We start from the raw sequence: 21,063 nt of genomic DNA, 5'->3' as shown, positions 1-21,063 counted from the left end.
ATCAAGCCAATTTTTCGAAATCTTGCGGCAGAAGAAGAGATAGAAAAAACATGACGTTCTCGAGAACGTCGTGTAATATCTGCGAGCGGATTTTCCGGGTCCTTCGCTTGTCGTCCTTTTAATGCAGCCGTCAATCTCCCTCGCGTCCTCATCCTGACCGGAAATCCGACGTGCGCACGAGGTTCTCTCACCGAATATTATACGATAAAAACCGCTTTTACGGGGAAAAGAGAGAGATTAAGGGCGCATCGTAAACTGATTCCTTATATTTATCCTTAATTTTCATTATCTGAAACATCTTTCTCCAAAAAGTATCATAAGCGAGATTGCAAAAACAAACGCTGCATATGCTGCTGCAAGATTAGAGATTTAAGTGTTTTGCGTTTGCAGTGCACGTTAGTCCTGTCTGACTCGTGCGATTTTTTTCACCCATCGATTGTCTCACAATCAGTGGAAAAATCCGATACGCAGTCAGACATACTGTGTATGTCTGAAAACGAGATTGATACCGCATGAATTCAAAAAACTGTCCTGTCTGACTCGTGTGATTCTTTTCACTATCGAATACGTATGTCTCCGTTTTATCTTTGAAAAAAAGAGAATATCTGATAAATCGGCTCGGCTTAAGCATTGACAGCGTGATCGTTCTCCTTTTATTTATCAGGTCGATATTTAATTACCGAGTCGCGCGGATACGCGTTTTATATTTAAAACGAAGACGCGTGTGTGAATAAATGCAGGTGGGTGGGCGCCGATGCCGATAATCCGGCGGGTCGGCAAAGCCGCGAAAAATATTCCGCCGGCGTTTCCGGGATTCGCGCGAGGTATTCGGGACAATTTCAGGATATCCGCGGGATCCCCCGGCCATCCCCCTGCGCCTTCCCGGGGCTGCCGGCGTACGTGTTACGGAAGCAAACAGGTCGCTTAACAAGCCGGAGGAACAATAAAAATGCGTCACCTCATTAACCGCTCCCAATTAGTCCGGGGCAGTGTCGCGCGGGCGCTTAATGCGACGTATACCGAGTGTCCTACGCTCGAGATGGCATTACAGAGACGCGTGAATATTAATTCATTCCTCTCCTTTATCTCCGCTCGATTACCGCAGCGGTTAATCATGAACTCGGTCGCCTGCAATTTCACGCGCGCGAGAGAGAAATTCTCTCTCTCGTTCTTTTTTAAACGACCGCGAAAAGTTTTATTAACGCGAAAAGAGATGATCGCGCCATCAAACGCGGACGGACACGTCGAACGGTGGTTGATTATATTATTGTTATTTCGCGCGGGATGCGCCAATTGAATTCCGCCATTCAGAATTCGTCGGGGGCTTCGAGAGAGCTCGGGAGAGATCTTTGAAATGGCAGGCGGGCAAGCCAAATCCGACCTCGTCGAGACGAAAATCGCAGCGAAACGCGAATATCGCAGTTACGAGAATTACGCGTGAATTGTTCGGCTCGGTTTCGAGTACGCTTCAGCACGCCATTCAAGCAGGATCGTCCGTTCATTGTCCGTCCGTTAATCCTCTTCCCGCCCTCTCTTTCCGCCCCCACCTCTCTACGCATCGTGAGATCACGTGATTGCAGATTTTTAGGGAATCATGCGGCGAGCGCGAAAATTTTAACAACCGCTGTTTTTTAGCTCCTGGTCATTTACTTGGTTATTTCTGCGTATTCCCGATATGCATTTATCAGCTTTCACGCTTCGTTTATTTAATTATCACTTCCTTTTAATTATGGATTTTTTCGCGATTTTTAATATAGTTTTTTCTACGAATTTTCACGGAGGGATAATCATTTATAGAGATATAGGTGAAAAATAACAATGTTTCTCTCTTTCTCGCTCTTTCTTTTTCCAACCGGGGCGACGAGGTGTCATAAATTCACGCCGAAAAATCGGAGTAAAGGAGCGGTATTATCCTTGCGGGTAGAAGTACAGCCTTAACATGTCCTCTTGCTCCCCTTTTCCTCTCGCTTTCATCCCCTTCGTGCGTTCATTTCCTGCGGTTTGTGTAAATTAGGTTTGCTCGTTGCAGCAGGGTGCATAGTAACGTAGCGCGTTTTGTAGAGCGAGACTTCCTCTCGTCGCTCTCGAAATAGTTTCACAGATTCTCAAAACGAATAGCCGGAATAATTACTCGCAAATTAAATGTGCGTGCAATTTGTTGGAACCAAGGTGCTTCATTTTGCGACGCTTTGTTTAATATCGAAGCCACCTACGTGCTTTTGATCGTTGAATCTCCGAATTCCGGCGATTTCACAATCGTATGAAAGCAACTTAATTCAGAGAATTAGTTAATCTTGATCATCTCAAACTCTAAAAGCGTCATTCTTGGAAACGTTAGATTTCTAAAATCTTAAGACTCAGGTTTCTTGATTGGCTGGGGGATTTATGCACTCAAGAGATATTTATGCATTCGACCGAATTAAATGTTCAGATTTTAGGAAACGTCATACTCACTTGAAAATCGACGAAAGGAGCTTGAGATCTTTTCGAAAGGCAAACAGATCTTAATCGTTTTACTTAGGAAAAGCAAGGCGGTCGGTGACTTTTGGAGTGGCCTGTAGACGTTGTGGCTTGCCCTCACCAACCCCTTTAACGCCGGACATAAATATTAATAAGCGAGCGGTGAAATTCACGCTTATCGCGCTACCGTGAAGATTTACATGAGATAACACGACTTTCCTTTTGCGGCGTGCGCGCAGGTGTGTGTCACACCGCGTGCAACCGTGTGTGTATATATGTGTGTGTGTGTGTGTGCGTGCATGCGTGCGTGTGTATATGTGTGTGTGTGCACGCTGCCAGCTCCAGAAAACATGTCAACATTTACATACAAGGCCGGATAAGCGAGTCACGGGGATCGTTTTGCAGCTACGCCGACTTCTATCGGGCTTGATATCTGCCGAGCTTTATTACGCCACCCTCGGAGAATAAATGATGAAGACGGACGATGGGGTTGGGGGAGGTTACTACTAAATGGTGCCGTGGAAGTGACACGGGTGGTGGTCGGCAGCGGGCAATATTTTCACAAAACCAGCACGATTTTTTCTCCCCATAAACAACCCTGTTTAACGCCCTCCTCTCTATCGTACATCAAGCGTAATTATTATCGGCTGTGGTTAAATCTTGAATTCGTAATCGCACCGTTTCAGTCCTTATTCCATTCCAATTTCGAGTTTATCTCGATTTCGTCGGGAAATCACGATCAAAGTTTTTTTGTCGGGAATACTCTGTTGTGTGTGTATGAGGCAACTTGTAATTCTGCAAAGGAGATACGTCGGAATAAATAAATCGCCCCGTTAATATTTTACGAGCGACGATTCTTTTATACGTTTATTCGTGTGCTCGCTCGTGGGGCGATGTGTTTGCGCTCCATGTTACTCTGAACAACCTGTTATTTTCCAACATTATCTATCAATGGACGCGCCGTCAGGTGTCGGCTGATAATCTCAGCAGGTGAACGCGGCGGTGGTTGCCAGCTGAATTTTCGCTCCGACGGAAGTGGCACAATTAAGGTAGTTTTGTCTCTCGGGGGGAGGGAGGTGGCGGTGGCCGGAGCCAAGTTCCAGAGTACCATTAGGTATATTAATGTGCTTCCCTAGTTCGGGTCGTTCCGGGGCCAAGCGCATTATACCCGCGTCCCGCGCTCGTTTACAGCCGATGCAATCGGCCAAACAGCGCCGGTTATTGCCGAGATTAGATGTAACTCAAAAAATTTTATTCCGGCAATATCTGCCTTACGAGGTGCCGCATCCGCCATTCCGCACCATTCAGCGTCCTCCACGCTTGACCTTTTTGCGCTCGCAGGTTTTGCTTCATTTCCGCTTGAGACCGGTCTCTCCTTCCCTATCTATACATAACATATATATATAGCCTTGATTGTTTAAATATTTCGATGTCAAGATGCGGAACTGTCAAGTACGAGAATCGTCAAATTATTTTATTGGGTTGTAACATATATTCGTGACTAAAAATACTAAACAAACGAAACGAATATACGTTACAGGCCAATATTTATTATTTTCCAAATTGTCACATGTTATTTTCTGATTGTCGCGTTCAGATATTTTGTCATCGGTTATTTTAAACGCTTCAATTTTTACGCTGGAAAGCTCGATTTTGCGGATTTTTCGATTTTCACCCTCCCATTCGGAAAAGTGGACCATACACCGTATTTCCAGGATATTAGCGTGAGAAGTTCTCAACGCGTGCTGCGTTACCAGCGGGCGGAATTGACGTAGAGGTCGAGCCGAATCGATTCTAGGCGCGAGGAAGAGTTCTTATTATTCCGCGTCCGCGGAATATAAATCTGCATAGTGAACACATGAAGCGGCCGCACGCACGTGTGTGTGCGTGTCGACACTCGGAAAATTATACTTGCAAACGCCGTAGGAGCGCAATTAACGTCGCCGGCACGCACCATTATCCTGCCGACGTATCTTGCTGGTATTATCGCGCGTTTTAAAAATTGTCGCCTCGTTTATTAAGCGGCTGATATCTTCCCGCTCCGTCGTTTAGGCGCTTTTCAAATGGCCTCGCTGAGAGAATAACCGTTCATGAAGGGAGGGCGATCGATGCAACAATTTCAATAAAATACCAGAGAGGGAAAAGCTCTTTTATTTATCGAACGAAAGGACAACCAGTCGATTTGTTATCTCGGCAATTTCTTTGTTTAAGGAGAAACTTCGCTGCTGGTGAAGAAACGACTGCCGTCTATTTTTTGCCCAGTGCTTTTTCTATTCGCGTCCTCTCGACATCAAAATTGACTGCATCTATTTGAATGAGAATTAATCGGACGAGAATATCGATTTGGCGCTGTTACACTTCGGCCGGCATATTTTTTGTGTCCGCGTGAACTTGCGCGAGGTGTGCTCAATCGTAGGAAAGCTCGAAAAATTCCTCCGGACGAACACGACGGAATTACCGTGAACGCGAATTATTGCACGGATGAGAATTCAATAATATTATGTTAGAACGCGGACGATATATATCGTTGCGCGCGCGTGTACCGCGCGCATCTGAATGTGGTGCACACGATAGCCCTCGGCGCACCGCAAACCGCGACATAACTTGGTAAACTCCCCCCTGTCCACCCTCTCTCACCCACGTGTTAAACATTGATTACTGACATGCGTATAGTTAATATACCAATGTAATGGCGAGTGAACGTTTGAACCCTTCCTCTGGCGTTTGCAACAAATACAGGGTAGCACACAAAGTGTTTCGCGTATCGACCCCTACGATCATTCCCGAAATTAACAGTTATATCGATTGATGACAAACGGCAAAATTACTCTAATGAAACGGCGTAATATCTTTTTTCGCTCGAGATAAATTCGATATCTTTTCGAGTGAGTTAAACAAAAGTTAAAAATAAAAAGAAAGTTCATCTCGCAATTTTGCGAGGATGGGAGACAGGACGCAGTTACTAGAAACACTTGTCTCGTTATGAGAAAACGATAGTCGGCGAGCGGAGGGAGGAACGGAGGACGAGATCTCCCAGGAAATGCTATTGTCTTGCACTAAGGTTCCTCGTAATCCCCGTTAATAAATCCCCTTGTTATACCTTTCCCGACCCTTTGTTCTATTCGTCATAATGAGTACGCGGACCGCCACAGCGCGGTCGCATGTGCACCATGCAAAAAGAGAAACGTTCTGAATTCGCAGTGTTTAATAATCCGTAGTTTATTTCCTGCTGTTTCACCGACGGCAAGGACGGCAGAAAATCCCCGCGCGCGTTCTGGTAACCACCCCGTGCGAGACCTCCCATGTTCGCCGTTCTCACCCCCGAAGGACCGCGCGCAATCGGAGCGCGAGAAGCAACGAGTGGCGAAAGAGACCGACGCCGATCTCTCCGAAATGGAGGAGCGGATCGATGTGGAAGGGCGCGAGCGAACAAACGAACGAATGTATGCGGCGACAAAGGGTGGACGGACTCGCCAGTGGTAGGGAGGACGGGACGGCAATCGAGACGCAAGCGAGCTAGCGAGCGCGCGATTCCGCGCGGATACCACCGTAGTCTGTTTTCGAGCTGAGTTCAGCGCGAACGTGATTTTCGAGCACTCAAGCGAAGTGGAGAATGGTGTCCGCAGCACGTGCCTGCGGGCTAATCCGCCATCGTCATTCCCGGCTGACTCCATTTCGCCGTACGTTCCGCCGCCGGTTCCGGCGGTTTAGCCGGGAAACGGCTGCGCGCTCTTTTTATTCTGCCGAGTGTTCCACGGCCCCATCGTCGGACTAATTCCGAATATCGCGCCACCATCTCGCCGCTCCTGCATCCCGCCACCCGCCCTTCTTTTCTGTCTTTGTGATATCGCCGAAACTTTTTTTCGCGCGACTTCACGGCCGCGTTGCGTATTACGGGACGAGCTGAAAAATTACTAGCTGATGTTGACGAGAAACTGGAAAATCTTTGAAATCATAATCTCGAAGAGAGAAAGAGAGAAAGAGAGAGTGAGAGAAAGAGACATTCTCCTCTCTAATTTATAGTGATGCCACGAAGGGAGAGTAAACGAAAGTAAACGAGTAACAATTCATTTACTTAATCGAAAAATCAGCCGCATAGATTGGAGGAGCATCGCGTTTCCAAAATTTACCGCGAATTTACTTTCCGCGAGGGAGGCGGGTTTCCATCTCGGACAGAGAGCTCGCGGAAGCTCGCGAAAAGCGTGGGTGCGCGAAACGAGAAGAAGGGGGTCAGAAGCTCGTGCCCTCGCTCGCAGCGAGGGTGCGTTTAATCAAGCGCGATTACTAAATCAGCGTCGCGGCCAATATTTCCGATCAAGCCAGCTCGAGGCAGCGCGCTGATCCTGGACCACGTACGATAGGGGAGAAAGGGAGGCACTCGTTTATTGTGCCTCGTTTCCCGACTGCAGTAGCAGGGGCAGCGCACACACAGAGAAGGCCGCACAAACAATCCCGTCTGCCGGTGAAACGCCGAAGAGCATATTTGTGGAGCGGTCGAGCGAGTTCTATCAACATTTCGGCATCGTTAGCATTCAATTACACGATTATCGAGGGCCCTGCCTGGGACCTGCCTGTGATCAACGGAGGGACCATCGGCGCGTCGAGCCACCCGCTTCATCGCCAACTACGCAAGTGGATAACACCCACGCGAGGCAGCCCGCTGGTCGGTCCCTAGCCCTCCGCGCTGGCTGCGAGTGACCGTTGGAGAACCACCCTCGCGTCCGCAGTTTCATCCAAGAGAAATAATCGCGGAGAGTGGCTCGAGCGAAGAGGAAGCACGCTCGTTTACGACGGAGGCGTTCATGCTCGCTTTGCGCGCAGAATGGAGCACGGTATAAATATGTAGCTGCGTTTTAAACGAGTCTGCTTGTATCTTCAGGTCTTGCTAGACTTCGGCGCGAATTAATAGCGAAATAGACCGATACTCTCTTTGGGGTAATCATTGGAATGATTGTGAATCGACTTGACTAGGCGTATGATTTATTAGTGAAAATCAGACTTTGCTTTTCATGTGGTTTTATTTATTTAAATTTAAATAAAAACGCACTTTATTCAGTTTCAAGGGTTTCCATCCGAGTTGGATGTTCCTGGACGTCACTGGACACCTGGTATACTTATCGCAAAAGCAATATCAAAATGTAATGCCGGGCTATCGGGGCTTTTATTGAAATTCTTGAAGGAGACCCTGAAAAGAATTCCTTTCTCTCTCTCTCTCTCTCTCTCTTTCTCTCGCTTTCTCTCGGCTCGGGTGATGGTCATCCAGTGCATCACACCTGCTGGAATGAACTCGACGCGCGTAATTCGTTCGATGCAAAAACACGCGGAATTTCGCAATCGGCAAAGGCGGTAAATAAAGCGTATTCAGAAGAGCTCGACAGGATCACTCGGATGAATCGCGGTTGCATAAATGCGCCGAGCTTGTGATAATGCGACGATTCGATGCGCGCCGCTCATTTCGCCGGCGGGGAAGCCCATTTTCTGGCTTGCAAAATCGGAGTTTAATTTAAGAGAAATGTCATGTGACTGGGTCGCGTACTGTTTAGCGCGGTTATTCGAGAAAAATAAATATAGATCGGTTTAAATAGTTTTATCGTACATCGCCAAGATGGAAGCGACCGCAAGGCTAGACACAACTCAATTACGAAAATGAATATTACATAAGGAGCTAAAGTAGCCGGGAAAACTAAAAAATTCAATTAGAGAGATCTTTGCGGTATGATCGATTCGGATTTCTATTTCCGGTTCCGCGTCCCTTTGATCTCCTTTACATCTGTCAGGTCCCTACTGTTCCCGCCAAGATTTTCTCGTCTGCTCCTTTCTTGGACCTCCGATAATATTACGATAACGAGACAATGCTATTTCCAGAATACGAGGATCGAAAAAAATCCGCGACGCGACGCCGAATTAAGCTGACAAGTTAGCTAACAATCTTCGAGCGAATCAACATTGAAGATCGCGAACTTAATAACATCTTTTTTACTGGAACCAAGCTCAGACATGTCTCATTAATCAGAGACTATCGAGCTCGTTACAATGGATATTGGAATACAATTAAAAAAGAAGCGAAAAATATACGACATTACGAATGTATACAATTTTCCTGAGAATATTGATTTTTTTCAGGAAAAGTTCTTGTTGCAATTTCTCGATTGTCGTGATATTTGCATTTTATTTTATTAAATTTGCTTTAATGACCGTGTAATGCTCTTACACTGATCATATTTTATTTTAATCGTTTTTACCAATATAATTTATTTTAATCGTAACATTAATCCGTCAAAAATTAGAGTTTACCGTTATTACAACGATCGCTGTCATCATTACTGCTATCGCTATCATCTTTACGGTATCATTCCTGCGTGTGGATCGAGGATCACGGTGTCACGGACAGACGATGCGCGTCATGCGAAATTGAATATCGATTAATCGCCCTCAAGATTCGCTAATGTTGCGCAGGAAGTTAATTAAGCCGCGGTAATTGCGATCTCTCTCTCTTGAGCGAAATACCCGCGCGCGGCTCTTCGCGAGTTATATCGCCTTAACGCTATCGAATTGCGTCATTAATTTTCCGCATTACTCGAAATTAGAATTATTCAACGTTATCATCTCGACGCAAATTCACCCGATTCTTTCGTTCTTTCCATCATCTCGGCTGCTAAAAGTACACGCTGTTATTGTAACGGAAATATTCGACTAACCGGAATTAGAAGGGACGAATAAAGAGATATATTTACGTATTTCACAAAACCACGCGGGAACCGTCCAGCTTAAGCGCGAAGGATTATCGTTAACGCGGTAACTCTGAATAATTTTATCGATCTCCCCTCCTGTTTAATCAGAGCAAAGAGAATTGACGCGCGTGGGTCTCGATCCCGTTTACCCTCTCGTACAGTTTCCCTTCGCCCCGGTCTTTTTTCCCAGACGGTTCTCTCCCTCCGACTTCCGGCCATTGTTCTTCGCGGCCGGCGCGTCGCGGCGCCTTTCATCGGCGCGCCTTTTGTTCGCTCGCCAATAACGCTACGATAACGAGTCAATCGTATCATGGAGAATCGAAAGGTGTCAGCCCGAGACCGCTCCAACGGGAATTGCATCGTCGGGAATCGAAGAATCGATAGTCAGGTGAACCGTTTTCCTCCGCCTGCTTCCTTCACCCTCGCGTGCGCGCGCGCGCGCCCAATGCCATGTATCGCGAACAATTTGCGCAATTTTACGTGATTAATTGCGGTTGCTTAAGGCACGGCGTTGCACCCGGTCGCTTTCATCAAGCTTACGTCGCGCGATGAAAGAGAGATTTATGCGGCGTGAAAAAAGGGCGTGATTAAAAAAATTCATTTACAATGTGTACCTGCGGTTAATATATTCCCGACAGGAATCCACCTCAGGAAGCTCGAGCGACGCGATTTTCGTCACGCGATTTACATTGTTCCACATTCTCGGCGCTCCTTGGGGATTCTGATCGGCGAGGAATGTGATTCCTGATCATCGCGATATTAATCGCGATTAATCTGCTCCGTTTGAACGCTCCGAGCGTAACGTTCGTGCACGGTGATAGTTTGCGAGCAGAAAACATTTTTGTTCACGCGGATTTGTGTGTACGAGAACGCGCGCGTTCGTTTTCTGCGTTCGTTATTTCGGTACGGCGTCATTCAGTTCGCCGGAAATGCGCATTCCATTGTCAACCGGCAAAATAACACGCGCAGCGTGAATAACGGTATGATAATTTATTGAGAGAAATTAGTGAACGCTCTGATGAGAGAGAGAGGAAGAGAGAGGAACAAGGGGAGATAGAGGAAACACAGGAAGATGAAGTTCGCAAATGGCTGTCATAAAAGCACGCTAATAGTTTAACGTTTATTCGCAAAAACACCGTGCGCTTTATCGACATGTCCTTCGCTCATCCTCCTCCTCCTCCTCCTCCTCCTCATCATCATCATCATCGTCGTCGATCTACTCATGGCACGGCGAGATTATAAATAATTCGTGTAATAAACGTAATTTGCGGACACGCACGACCGGTAATTGTTACGAAAGCGCATCGCATTAACGATGGTAATAATGATAATATAACGAGAGCCGAGAGCTCTCGGGCACGCGGCTGCACACCGCGGCTGTTAACAAATTAGCTTTTGAAAAATATTAACGGCGTGACTTTGAAATACGCCGCTCGAAACGAGACGGCGCGAGTATCAGCAAATGATATTAGCGGCAACGCGAAATTAAAATAATACATCTCGGTTACGTAACAAAGAAAATGGATATTAATAAATTAATTTTCGGAGGAGCAACAGCTCCTATTTCCTCATTCCCATCCCTTCAGATTGCTGATCGTTTGTTAATTATTCTTACATCTCTGTCTCCGGGTTTTTCCTGATTTATTTCGTATTTCCCATTATGACGCGCGCATTGTTTAAATACACTCGCGCGATCGCCGCTGGCATGTAATATGCGCGAAATTCGTCAAACCGGTAAACGGTTTAATAAAACGCGGGGAGATATTGTCGATTGACGAGAGAAGGCGCTGAGCGTACAATGGAATAATCGAACGCGCGTGATGAGAGAAAAAGAAAAAAATATATATAGATATATGTATATATCTATATATACGTATAACGAGGTGCATGGAACTGTGGACATTTTAAATAACAAAGGGTTGACGGCCCGACATCCTAATTGCGATGCCATTTTTCGATACACGTGGACGTTTTAGGACGATGTCCTTTTTACTCCGCGACATGCGGAGGAGGAGAGGTACGCGCGCGCGTGTTTCGGACGTGTCTCTCTCGCTTTTCGATTTTCGTGTGTGATCGATTTTCGGTCCAGCATTTTTCCCGGATGTGATGCATGAAAACGACGTGCCGCGCGCGTTACGCAATCGCGTGATCAATCGCGAGTACTACAGCTCGTAATTATTCCTTCGCTTCCCCCCCCCCTCCGGCTCTTCTTCCTCTTCCTTTTCTACCTTTTTGCCGTTCTTTCTCTCTATTCAATTATTCATCGGCAAATTTGAGCGGGATTAAGGAGCCGTTTGTTATTCGACTTTGCTGGGCTTCGCTTTTTATTTCTGGAGCAGCTTCTCCGCGTCCTCCCTCGACATCGCGCGTTATCGGTCGGCGGGATTACTCCGTAACGTATCTGGGTAGTTAAGGGTAGACGCGGGTAAATCGGCGAAAATACGGCGGACAGCATGAGAGACTGTAACATAGCATAGAATATACTGCAGTGCACGCGAAAGCGCTCCGAGAAGCGCAAGAGTGGTGCGCTACAAGCTACCCCCTACGTGTTTTGTATCTCTCCCGATATCTGTCGTCGACTCTTGGTGTGAATCGCAGAATGGGGAGAGGAACGCATCATTAACACGATCGCGAGGTTCGTCAACGTCTGTCAGAAGCATCATCCGGTGCGCCTGGACGATTTTCGAATCTGCGTGCACCGGGTTACATAGTGGACCGTGCGATCGAGGTAATTGGCAATTTCCCGTTGAAACCGTTGCGACCGTTTTATCAGTGTATCGCGGCGAGGCTGGTTCGCCGGGAGGTCTCGTCCTTTTTGCCACGAGAAATCGCACGTTTAAACTGCGGCTAATGGAGCATTTATTGACCGAAACGCTTCTCGTACGACGAATTCGATTAAAGTTCGACGCGATTCGATTACCAGGAGATTCGTTTTTGTCGGAACTTGTGCTGGTACCGTCGGCATGTCTGAAAATCTTTCACGGAGCGCTCCCTCTTTCTCTCTTTCTTTCGGGAAAATCCCGTCGCAAGTTCGCGTGGACGGATATATTCATGTGATCGCGGAAATGTAATTTATGACGCCTGTGGCGTGCGCTAAATCGATTATCGCAAAAAGACTGAAGATCGTGTCGGCCTTTTTGCAAAGCGGTGCGCTTTCAATAAGGCTGGGGAGTGACAGAAACATTACAAAGAGAGAAACTAACGTTTTCCCGGCTGTATTGGGATTTCAACCAATTTTTCAGCGAGAGGAGACTCTTATAAAACAGTTGGGCTTTTTTGCGAAAGGGCACGGTTTACTGAACGCCCTGCGATGTCCCGTGTAAACCGACGACGGGTAAATATCAAAAAAGCTGAGTAATTCAACTTAATTGAATTAAGATAACGTCCACACGCGCGCTAAACAATAATTATCGCGCAAAACAAGCACGAGTCTTGTTTCAGTTGTTTAATTTTCAGGAGAACGTAGGACTCGCACCGCGCAACCCTTTATTCATTTTCACGTCTCGCGTAATTTGATAGGCGTAATGAGTTAGATCGCAAAACTGGAATCTTTATCGCGTGATAATAGTAATAGTAAACATTATTCGATCTACTTTTGGCGAAGCCTGTAGCGGGAATTACACGCTCCGGTAATCGTCAATCGATTCGCCATTCGTGCCCAATCGCCGCGCCATGGACTGCGGAATAACACACGAATAACATTTCGGTTGACGAGCGAATTCGCGAATATTTTTCACGTCTGCGCTTCGCCTTTTTGCGCCGCGCGATCGTTATTAAACAATATTGCATCAGTTTGGATTGTCACTTGCGCGCTGATAGGAGAATCCGTGCTGCGAAATTCGAGATGTATCGTGTTCTGTGTAAATATCCGTTTTCACAGTTAATTTAAGATTTACAAAAACTTTCTCTAGTGCGTTCGATTGTTCCATTGGACAAACACAAATTTTTATTATTTAACGCATTTCTGTATTTTAATAAAGAAAAAAACTGTGATGCTTCGATCAGTTTTGGTGAATCTTAATCAAGAGAGAAATGATATGATATATGCATTAGTCATATAATAATAATGTAATCTCGCAATTAAATATATAAACAATATAACATTAAAGAATATCGCCGATTTCACGCATCTGATGTCAATAATTGCTTTTGTTGTCTGTTTCAGGGATTACTACTATGACAGGTGAATATCTCGCACTCTGACGCAGGTACAATCAGCCACGGCTCACACAATCACCGTCCGAATCCTTCCAACCTAATTTATTGTCACGCAACAGGATAACGCGGCCAATACCAGCGATGCCGATATCAAAACCAGATTTCTGTATTTTGCGGTGGAGAACATCGAAAGGCTGCGAAAAAAACGACGTTGTGTGGTTACTAACGTGGTTGCCTCGATATTCGCACTTCAGCCGCGGTCCCTTTATCTCTGGCTTTCGAATTCGACGTCGACGCGTACGATCCGCGCGAATCAAACAATCAACGGCGCCCGCGCGTGCCATTCCGCGCGTCGCCACGCCAAGCACCGCGCGAGTTGCATATTTAAATCCGGCGCCGCGTTGCGCACCGCGCGAACGCAAAACCCGCCCTCACAGAATAAGGGCGCGCCGAATCAGCGTGACGTTACTGTCGGATCCGTCGGCTCGCGCAAAAAGAATCGCGTTACATCCACAGAGATGGGAAGGGCTGCATTCACATACACATCCCTCCCTCTTGCACACACGTATGCACACATATGTGCCTCTCGCAGGCTTTTTTAATCGTGTACACGCTTCAGGCGCTTGCGGCGCGAGCTTTTATTCCGCCGAGCTGGTAGCGCGAATCCGCGGCGTTCTCCACGCCGGTCACGGACCGCCTCTCTGAATAGTCACAATTAAAACGAAAGCGAAGGCGCGTCGCAACGGTGCGCCGCACGCTGTACGTATAATATTTATTTCTCTCATTATATTCCGTCCGCGCGACAGCTCCAAGTTAAATGGACTTGCGCGACAATCGGTGGCGCGCGCGCGAGGCTTTGACTTCCGGGTTTGTCGGCACTTTTTCTCGCTAAATACATCGCGAACCTACCGAATCACCTCGCTTGTCCGGCCGCGCCGTGAACGACCAACAGAGAACTCGGAATACGGAAATCCGCGGGACGTAAAGGACAGCCGCGAGGGCGGAGGGGAGGAGCAAGCTGCAATAATAGGGGAGGATTGTGACGCGAATGAGATGGGAATTCATAATTCGGGATCTCGGAGCGATCGTGCGAGACTCGCATGCATGCACGCACGGCGAAACGATTCGATTAACACGTGGCCGACGCAGTGTACCCCGCACCCCCGTAACGGACGTACCCCCGACTCAATTAGAGAGATGCCTGTCCCTTCATCGGGCCCATCGACTGACGCCGCGTGCAATGAATTAATATCGCAGGATCCGAAATTGCACGCACGTTTTGCGCGAGCGAGTCGTCGGCCGCTTTTCGGTCCCGTGGATTTTTCATGTCATCGGATCATTATCATTATCACAATCTTATCATCGTGACGATTTTGAGCGATTGCGACAACTTGCGCTTGAAACTGTCAGCTTCTGGTCTGCGCGAGCGACGGTCTTTCATACGAAGAATAGGCAGCAAATTTATTTGTTGTCTCTTTCTGCCGCGTGTACGTAAATATTCGTCGGTACACAATTTCGTACATTTTACACCGTTCCGCGTGTCTCGTCCTGTGCAAACGGCAGTGCGATTATGGTGACAGAAACGTGAAGAAGTGCACACCGGCCTTGACGTTTACAAGTTCAACCGTATATTTTTAATTAGACACGGTTTAGACCGCAATTAAACATCCGTCTCATTAAATCCGCGTAGAGGACGCTCGTTACATGGCCCGCGCCGTGTATGTCATTATTTTTCAGCGTGGTCATACAATGTCCTGTCTCCTTTCGCGTTAATTATTTCTTTTGTGCGGTATTGCTAATTATTACGAATCATTAATTAATCCGCCGACGGGATGCATTATCCGACTCGCGGAACACGTACGTGCGAAAAATAATTTTAACATATAATATTTCTTTCGTTATGATTATTATTATGATTATCACAGTACTGAAGCGGGAAGTGAGGGGGGAAGAGAGAGTTCGGGGGCGTCCGCGCGGATTGGCCAATAATTTGAACAAATGCGAAGTGTCATTCGGTCGAATATGCGCAAAAAGCTGCCGCTGGGCTAAATTAATAATTACTATTTACAGTTGCATGAGCGTAATGAATAATTATGGATTATCGACTGAGAATAACAATTTGCGACTCATTACGCGCGAGCGGGGTTAATTTCGTTGCGGCGGCGCTGTAGATTTAGCAAATTATATCTGTTTTCGCGTTTTAGCGGGCGGCGTATAACGTTATCACGTAGAAATTTAATAAAAAAAAAATATAAAAAATCAGCCGGTGTCGTCTCTCGCGTTTGAAAATGGCTGAAAGCACAAACTGTTGATGCCACGCGCGCGGTGCGAACAACCGATACCTTTTAGCGGTTAAATACATTTTATAATAAATTAGAGACGAGAAAACATCACGGAGATCCTGGGTAAAACCACCGGCGAGTCGCACGCCAAGTGCGCGGTAAATTGTAAGTCAATTTTATTTTCTGCCCCGCCGGAGTGGCGTTTCGTTGCTGCAAACATAAAGTTTCAAGTTAAAGGATTAGTGCGGGGTGAAGGGGGAATGGAGTATGAAACGCGCGCTCACACGCGGCAAAGAGAACACATCCAATCAGGAAGAACGGGGAAGACGCGCGGTCCTAAATCCGGAGATGGCGAACAGGAGCGAGGTACTAAAGCCTGCATCCTCTTGATTATTGGCACTATCCTGATTAATGCTACATACAGATCGAAGCATTTTCTAGGCGGGCGAGACACGGAGTAGAAGGTCGCGTCGTCTTCCACGACGACGTCAAGAATTCCCGGCGACGCGACGATGAACATTCTCCGTGATGGTTTGCGCGAGTGGAACCGCCGCGGAATTCCGCATAGCGGGTAAATGATAATTAACGCGCACTGTACACATATACACACATGTGTAAACATACAACTGTGACAGTGGCGTGCGTGGCGCGAGGGTAATCATCTTTCGACAAGTTCCGGCTGGCTTGATATCTTTCGGTGCGAGCAGGTGGAAAGGGGGTGGTAGTTAATATGTGGCAATACGCGGATCGTAATAATGTATCAAGTGGCCGCCATCAATGATAACGAGCGTATGTGCTGTGGTGGTTGGCATCCGACTGTATGGCAGCGATATTGTCACTATTAGCGTGAGAGCACCAGTCGATATTATTAGTCGTATGTAATCACAATAGAAGCAGAGGTATCATGTAATTGCCTTTATTAACAAACAACAATAGACGATACGTCGTGACAATATTAGTTCACGCGACATGTAACGATTACATGTATGTATATTTCAGTGTGCGTCATGTATAGCTCCCTTCTCTTTCCCTTCTCACCGCAGGGTCCCTTCCCTTATCCTACCTAGCCCCATTTTGACACGATCGAAACGCACGTTTTGGAAAATCTGTCGAAAATCTGCCGCCGCTGCTGAGCCGCGATCTTGTCGGCTTTCGGCTGAGCTCCGCGTTTCTGCACGCGCGAATGGTGACTTTCGTGTGGAAATGCGGTTCCGGTTTGCTCGCGCTGGTCCGCGATCAATTCATCGGCCGAGAAAAACGGACAGGAGTTAAGGTGTCGTGAGTCTCATTGTCGACGCCGTTCGAAATTAGAGAGACGACCACGTAACGCGACGCCGAGCGCAGCCCGAAACTGGCTGTTAAACCAATGCAAATTAGTGGAAGACAACCCCGCGCATCCATGGAGTTTGTCCCTTCTAATTACGGGCGACGGGGTGGTCGGAGAGGTTGGAGGAGTCGGGAAGGAGGGCGAGCGGGAAGAAAGGCCGGATGGAAAGGCTTAGAACCTCGCCGGGGTTCGCCGGGAATTAGTTGTCACTCGGTAGAGAGAAACGCCAGCTCGCTGGCAAGAACGACTTGGTGCCTCCGCACCGTTTTGCGCCGGGCAATAATTGCGCGTGCAACTGCGCCTCGGCACGTTCGATCTCTCGGCACGATAAGACGCGATTATTCGCGTCTTGCTCCGCCAACGGTGTCCGAAAAGTTTACGATTCGGTTCACGAAAAGGAGGCGTTTCGACTCTTCCGACTTTCGTGGCATCTCTCAGTCTTTTATCGGTAGCGCAAGTAATACGTGAACCTTGTTCTCTTCTCTCTGTTCGAGAAAGAATTCTTCTTTCGGGGATTTGTCGAAGTGCGGAGAGTAAACTGAATCCTCGCTGAGAAGCGCGGATTATTCATTCCTTAACAACAGAGACAGACAGGACGAGAGAGAGAGAGAAGAGAGAGAGAGGAGAGAGCAACGTCTCGTTGCATTTAATTTGGCATTTGATCGGGCTGTCCTGTACATCAGGCGAGAGAGATTAATTAGAGTGGCGTCTTGAGAGACGCCTTCGCGACTTCAGGGGCTTAATCGGGCACCATCGATACGTCCCTTGACCCTCGACGTCAGGACGTCGAGCCTAAACGCTCGATCCCCATCGATGTACATTAAGCGGATCGTGCTTAATACACGTCGCATTCGCGTCAAATTAAGCATTACTGTCATTTGAAATTGATCCTACGTCGCGCGATGGTATCATCCTTGTAAAATAATCAAGATTCCCGGGCATGTAAATAAACGTGTTCCACATAAATAATTAATTCTCACAATGAATACAGAATATCCATCTTCTTCCTCAATGTATAAAAAGTGAATAGTAATCCATTTCATCTTCTTATTAATATCTAATTATTGATTATTATCTAATATATTCTCTTTTGTTCGAGTTGTTTAATTAATTTTTTCTGCTATAATATTTCATCCGGTTTATTTGTTGATACCGGGGGCGCTCTAAATATTATAACAGTAGACTGAAGCGAAAAGAACGTCGAATCCGAATAAATACCAGGCTGACATGGTCGAGCTTTCGCGAACGAGTCAATTATCAACTTTGAAATCGACGCTGCGACCAATCAAGTTACAGCGATGATGTTACATGGCATCATCCCTTTGAAAAATGCAAAATGCATCCGACATTCGACCCCAGGAAAAGCTAAAAACCAGCGATGCACTTCTATATTTAATTTGTTTTTGCAGGCCGCGCCGATTTATGCAAATATCTATCAGCTGTATGCAATGAAACTCAAACGCGATGCGCTTTGATCTTTATGCGTTGTAATTACCGATATGTCATTAACTAGTGATAGAAATCAAGTTTTCCAGATAATATCGTTCACTGGAAAATGACCCCGTTGCAAATACACGTCGCAAACACCTATACATACGCGCGTATTTTTTTCATACTACGTCGCGTTGTCACGAAGGAGCTTTAATAAATAACAAAGTCGAGAAAAAAATCTGCGATGAGAATACAAGAAAACGGTGTCACATCAATTTTAAGATCCTCGAATAACACCCGCTGTTCTTCTCATTCTGTTCATTGTGAATCTAATAAATTTTCGCTGCAAATTTTTGCGTCTCTCTATTTTTGCGCATCCAGCGCAGCGTTGCAACGTGCGCGAGGGTGGTATCTCGCGTGACACTATCGCGAACTCTTAATTATTCTAAATCCCACGCTTTATTGCCCGCGAAATGGCACTTGGAGTGTTAATGGCCGCCGTGATAATTTACGATCGATGTCTTTAATCGTTTCTGGAAACCCGCAGCTGAATTTAAACGCCGAAAGTTTCCCTCGTGAAAGGAAACGGCCGCATCACGCTTTCCAAACTTTTCCCTCATCCTTTTGTCCGTGCCATCAATCGCGCAAATATAGCGTCCGTTATGCAGGGAAACATCCTATAATCGATCAAAGTTTAGAAAACTCCCCCTACTGTGCGCTGTGCGCGTTACGTATTTAAAGATTTTCTTCGATTTTGTTTATTTCGATGTAATAAATGAGGAAAGAGTTATTCTTTTCCCCGATGAGAATTGCGAGCAATAAATTGTTCAAAGGGATCTGGTATCGCAGGCGCGTTTGATGATTCAATCTAATTTAATTAACGCGTTCTTGTATAGATTTAATATTTTATCAGATTCAATATTTTCGATAATTCCATTATGTAATTGCGCGGTACGCATCGCGCGGTGAATTTGGTGAAAATTTCAACGTCAGAATCCACGTTTTGGCTCGGTCGTTGCATGACAATGCAACAACAATTTCAACAATGATGATTTATTAATATCGGCGCGGAAAAGGGTGACAAACACGGCCGCGAGAAGCTATAATTGGCAGCTGGCAATAGTGGAAAACGCGATCCGCCTTCATTATTTTGACGTCTCGCGTAATTGGCGGCACGTCAAACGCACAAAACGCTTTTCGATTCTTCGCGCTTATTGTTAGACTGCAATTTAATCGAAACATCGTGCCGAATTAATAGTCCCCCCGAATAAAAAGAGGAGAGACAGAGACAGAGACAGAAAGGGAGAGAGAGGAAGAGAGAGAGGAAGAGGAAGAGAGAGAAAGCGAGGGAGAAAGAGGGAGAGGTCAATTGACCAGCACACCATTGTTGGTCAGTGCGCATAATTTGGCTTTCACAAAAAATCCGAAATATTCCATCGCAATTTAAGCAAAATTAATTGCAGCATTAATATTCGCGCGAAATGTGGTGAACGGCCCGAAGAAGAGAAGCATAATAATGCAGAATCGATCGTGATAATTTCGGTCCTGTGCTTATAAAACATATCGAAGTTATTTGGTGCATCCCTTTCCTAAATTTCGCCTTTTTATATTATTTACCAATCTATTGGGTTGGCCAAAAAGTAATTGCGTTTTTTTTATATAAATAAAAGGCGAATTTTTCATGGGAAACAAAAACTTTATTAAACAATATATTGTCCATTTTGTTTGATTATCTTTTGCCATTTTTCAGGCAACTTCATGATTCCGCGCTCAAAAAAGTTCTTATCTTTTTCAGCAAAAAACAATTCCAAGAACGATTTCATATCCTCATCAGCAGTAAAGGTTTTACCATTCAAGGCGTTTTGCAAAGAACGAAACAAATGGTAATCTGATGGTGCCAGGTCTGGCGAATATGGTGGATGTGGTAACACATCCCATCCAAGCTGCAACAATTTTTGACGAGTGACCAAACTTGTATGTGGTCTAGCGTTATCATGGTGAAACACAACACCTTTGCGATTCACCAATTCTCGACGTTTCTGTTTGATGGCATCATTTAATTTATCCAGTTGACGATAGTATACGTCTGAATTAATGGTTTGATTCCTTGCAAGCAGCTCAAAATACACAGTCCCACCAGACTGACAACATAATCTTTCTTTGGTGAATATCTGCTTTTGAAGTGCTTTGAGCAGGTTCATCACGCTTGCTCCACGATCTTTTTCGTTTGACGTTATTATAGACGATCCATTTTTCGTCGCCTGTTACATACGTTTCAAAAATAGATCATTTTCCTCACGTTTCAAAAGAGAATCGCAGATGTCAATACGCTTAGTGAGATGAATTTCTTTGAGCTCATGTGGTACCGAAATATCGAGCTTACTAATGTATCCAAGTCGTTTTAAATGGTTTTCAACACTCGATTTCGATATGTTAAGATTCTCAGCAATCTCTCGTGTCGTTAAACGCCGATTGGAATCGATCAGTGCCTTCATTTTGTCATCATCAATTTCGATTGGCCTTCCTGAGCGTGGTGCATCTTTCACATTAAAATCTCCAGATCGAAATTTAGTAAACCAATTTTGACACTGCCGCAGTTTTAAAGCATCTTCGCCATATACATCAGATAACTTTTTATGAGCTTGCACAGCGTTTTTCCCTTTTCGGAAGTAAT

General features: G+C 45.9%; 1 protein-coding gene across 4 annotated transcripts in view; it reads left to right on the top strand.

The window, feature by feature from the left end:
- The window catches only part of LOC105284714, a 147,251-nt gene that overhangs the window by 113,828 nt on the left and 12,360 nt on the right, over nucleotides 1-21,063 (top strand). For all 4 annotated transcript variants that reach the window (XM_026972397.1, XM_026972396.1, XM_011348445.2 and 1 more), the window contains one exon: nucleotides 13,357-13,374. In XM_026972397.1, coding sequence (XP_026828198.1) covers nucleotides 13,357-13,374 — 18 coding nt within the window. The remainder of the gene's footprint in view (nucleotides 1-13,356; nucleotides 13,375-21,063) is intronic.

The sequence above is a fragment of the Ooceraea biroi genome, chromosome 9, assembly GCF_003672135.1.
Source record: "Ooceraea biroi isolate clonal line C1 chromosome 9, Obir_v5.4, whole genome shotgun sequence".
NCBI lineage: Eukaryota > Metazoa > Arthropoda > Insecta > Hymenoptera > Formicidae > Ooceraea > Ooceraea biroi.
The sequence above is the reverse complement of the archived record's forward strand: the minus strand, read 5'-3'. Positions and strand labels throughout refer to the sequence as shown.